Genomic DNA, 4,339 nt, shown 5'->3' with positions numbered 1-4,339 from the left:
ACTTCGACGAAACATCTGATCGAACGATCCATTTCCTCTGCCTTATTAGTAGTTCTCATCATTTAGGGGCTATAATCATATAAGACGATCTGCAGCTACACGCTGAAACATCCAACAAAACGTGTTCGTGTTACCAATTATTCCTTTTGGCGAAAAATGGCATCGCCAGCTTCCTCATTCAATATGGATATTACGTTTTTACACGAAGGCTTTCGGTCGGTATTTTAAAAGGTGAAAGATTGAAGAGCGCTAACACTACGTGAAACACCGTCGATTAAAAAGGAATATATGCTCGATATAGTGCTGCAGATTTTTACGGCCTTTCGAATTACATGTTTTTCTCTTTTTGTTATTTCTTTTAAAGTTTTATGTAGCTCTGGTAGAAATACAGAGCTCGTAATATTTTTAAATATCGTTGTTATTTTACTCAACATTCAAGTTTCTATGTTTTTAATTATACATAGTTCTTGTAAACGGATGTATCTGTCATTTATTCGGACGTTTAATTCGAATTGCTTATAGCCTATTGTATATTCTTATTAATTAATTGTTTTCTTAATTTTGAAATTAAAAATGTAAAAATTACTAATATTCTTGCTCGCTGCTTTCGAATGATAATATACTCAATCCTTTGTGTCCCTTCAAACGATTGCAGTTGATCGATAATTCGCAAAAATGTGGAACGCAGCAGCGACTTGCCTAAAAGCTTGCAATGACGCGGTGATAATAAAATACCGAACGATAATTAAACCACTCGAAAACGAACAAGAGAAATGGGCGAAAGAAGCTATGGGCGCCAGTTCAAGCGCAGTGAATTCCTTTTGTTTCAAACTAGGCGCCAATGATGCGTGCGCACACGACGGTATAAATCACGTAACCGGGCAAAAACATTTATTCGGCACACGGTAAATCCACGCGAAATCTTTTTATCAGACTTGCTTTTGTCCGATAGCGGAGATCCCCATACGCGCGTACCGAGCCACGATTATTCGTGTAATCGCGAGTTCCGCGTGTACGATACCATCGTACGCGGCCCATAGTCGTGCTCGTCGCTACGATGATAAATGGGAGAATATCTTGGCTATGTTCGATCGATAAACCGGCTACGTTATTCTCTCTTAACTCCCTCCGTATCCGAAGACGAGATTTCTTGCGATACAACGTCGTTCATGCGTCTCGTATCATACTTATACCACTGTATAGATTCACATATTTACCTTAGAATACTTATATATACACTCAGTCGCGCGATTAGAGTCCCTACAATCGAAGATACTGAGAACAATAGTCAACGCCCCATGGTATATCAGAAACGAGAATATACGCAAAGACTTAAAAGTACCAACGGTCAAGGGTGAAATCGGCAGGTACGCAAAAATATACAAGGAAAGAACGGCAACACATCAAACCAGCTGGCTGCTGAAGCGAGTAAAACTCTTATAAAAAGAAGACTAAAGAGAAAACACCCCACTGACCTCGCTAAAGAAATAAAATAGACAAACTCGAAGATGGTATCCCGCTGGGGGTAGGCATTCACATGTTATTTAGCAATTAAGCTAGAAAAATTTACCGAATGTCCAGCTGGACAAATTGTAAAGTACAAATAAAATAATGATAAAAAAATTTTGTGTATCTGACGTACCAAAGAAACTTAAAACGCAGTTCGTCATGAAGTTACTTAGAGTGACTGACGAAAGAATTTGTGCACTCATCGACGGTATTATGATTTGTAAAATTTGGAACGATTTTGAAAATGTATTTACAAGGTACACAATATTTAGAGCTGGTATATGTTTCACAGAGATCAGAAAATATTTAGGCAAACCATCGTTCGCGATAAGAGATCTCGGTATTCAGTAGGACCATTTTTAAATTTTATCACGTGTTTGACACAATTGTTCAGGCTGTATACCAATTTTTTATATAACCGATGTTACTTTGTTTCGTCTAGTAAGTTTAACAAGTTACTTTTCGTGCTTATCTTAACTACTTTGTATTCACATTACTATATGGTGGAATAGTTCATTTCTACTCGACTACTTGTTATTTTTAGATAACATTGTTCCAATAGTAAATATTAAAATAGTCAATTCCTAATCGTAGATAAAATTCACGAAGCGAATATTTAATTCTATTTTATCAGATTAAGGGATTATAGATAGAAGTTCTGAATTAAGCGAAAAAGATAGTATTAAAGCTCTGTGACAAGCTAACCAAAACATCCGGTAATGTTCGATAATACTAGACAGTGCACGAGAAACGCTGGAATGCAAAAATTGCAGTATTAACGGGGCATGTTGAAATTCAAAGCGAAAATCGATACGCCAATCCCACGGTGAAATAGCGCGAATCAGATGCCCGTTATTCTTGCACGAATTTGATATCTCAACAGTGACTGGACACATTCTTCTTCTGTTCGCTTGAAGTCATTGAACTGTTGCCTGATAGAAACCTTCGCTGGTCATGGTAAAATTGATGAGTGCTTTCCAAAAAAGGAACCAGAAAAAAGGGAGCATAAAAGGAGGGATGAAAGAGGGAGCTTTCGCTATGAAAACTGAATACGCGATATCGTCTTTGAAAACTGTGTCTGAGCGGTTTGTTTGAAGATTTATCAATGAATTAAGAAAGATGCAACCGTTTGCCTACTCGCTTCAGAAGCATGTGGATTTGAATTACAAGTGTACTTCGCTGAATAACTCGATTCAAACCTTGTGTTTTTCAAAGTTCAACCCTTTCACTTCCATTTCACGGCAAATTCAATTCATTAAATTAAAATTGAAAATCTGTGTATGGGTTAACACGAAGAGGCTGCAGAGGGTAAAACTACATTTTCGCAAATCTTCAAACTATCGTTACTATCACACCCTGTCGACGTCGATCCTCTTATTTTATATCGCTAAAATCCATATATGCAGCAACTGCAATTTTAAACGATTTAATAGTTGGCGCGTGTTTCAGCAAAGTTCGCCCCCTCTCGCTCTTCGCTTTGGCGACAAGTTTCCTCGCACGATAATTACTCGCGCGGCCATTATAAATGCACAGTACCGAGGAAACATTCGCGTGCTAATCACAAAGTAGGTCGAACCGAATCCCCAGGATAGCTGAACGCTCACTGCTTATATACGACGCGATTTGCTCGCGATATGAATAATTTATCGGCATCGGATATCGGATAATAGTCTCTAAAATTGACACAGGTTGGAAAGCAGCATTTAGCGACTATTTGACGCACCTCAACGTTCCCAGGCTTCTTATCGTTACATCCTGTAACCGCTCTGCAGTTACGTCGTACGATGTTGAAAGTTTAAGATGTGACCGAGATTCAGTTGACGAAGCACATACTTAATAATGAATTATAATGTTGCCGTCTTAATGGTAACGTTCGTCATGAATATCAGAATCCCCAAGGAATACATGAAATTATGTAGAATAAGATAAGATAAGATATTTATCTTAACCATAAAAGCAAATGATTAATCGAGTGAAATAATTTTTGTTTACAGAGGCACGAGCCAGAATAAGTGGCCCGTCGGATATTTACGTGAAAACCGGCAGTCTTCTCACGCTCACTTGTCTAATGTCTCAAGGACCTCACGATTTAGGCACAGTGGCTTGGTACCGTGGTAGTCAACCAGTAGTAACATCTCCGCATTCGGAAAACGACGTAAACGGCGAACCTCGCATCGCTGTCGAAACCGAGTGGAGCGATGCCCTCACGTCGAGGTATGTTTCTCTCACTTTCGTTAGTGAGTTATTTTGCTATTATAATGGCAATTGCTACTAATATGGAACGAAGAAATATATTTTCTTTCGAGATTATCAATCCTGATATTATAAATTGGTATTCCATGTATATGAAAATCACGCGTAATAGTCCGTTTTTGTTGACTTTCTGAGTTTAGGAAGATAGTTGAATTTCTATTCTATAGTTCTGTATAGTAATAAATATTTGTTGGAATTTCTATTTTCTGAACATTTTGACTCTATCTCTTCTCGACGTTCTTCTCAACGCGATCATCTATTGTTTGAATTTAATCTCGGAATTAAGATTAATAATCTGTGGAAGACACAATGTTTGCGTTGAAATAACATTATGTGATATTTATTAAACAAAAATTACAGGAAATATAAGTGAGTGTTGTGGAATGTAGACAGTTGGCTAGTTATTCTCAGACTGACTGACTTAGTGACCCATGGCCCTTGAAAAGGTTTTGAACCGCACTCTCTATGCAGTAATGAGCGTGACCTGTGTAGATGCTGTGTGGCGGCACGTGCCACGGAACCTCCTAGCAGCTTCTCGATACAAAGCGCTACGCCGTCAAGGCACGACACCGTCGTG

General features: G+C 38.4%; 1 protein-coding gene across 1 annotated transcript in view; it reads left to right on the top strand.

Annotated features, from left to right (window-relative positions):
- Nucleotides 1-3,472: 3,472 nt before the first annotated feature.
- The window catches only part of LOC100742665, a 42,986-nt gene continuing 42,119 nt past the window's right edge, over nt 3,473-4,339 (top strand). The window contains exon 1 of the mRNA XM_003489627.4: nt 3,473-3,723. Within this exon, the coding sequence (XP_003489675.1) occupies nt 3,578-3,723 (146 nt within the window). The 5' untranslated portion in view covers nt 3,473-3,577. The remainder of the gene's footprint in view (nt 3,724-4,339) is intronic.

The sequence above is a fragment of the Bombus impatiens genome, unplaced genomic scaffold (genome assembly GCF_000188095.3).
Source record: "Bombus impatiens unplaced genomic scaffold, BIMP_2.2 scf_0360, whole genome shotgun sequence".
NCBI classification, from domain to species: Eukaryota; Metazoa; Arthropoda; class Insecta; order Hymenoptera; family Apidae; genus Bombus; species Bombus impatiens.
The sequence above is the reverse complement of the archived record's forward strand: the minus strand, read 5'-3'. Positions and strand labels throughout refer to the sequence as shown.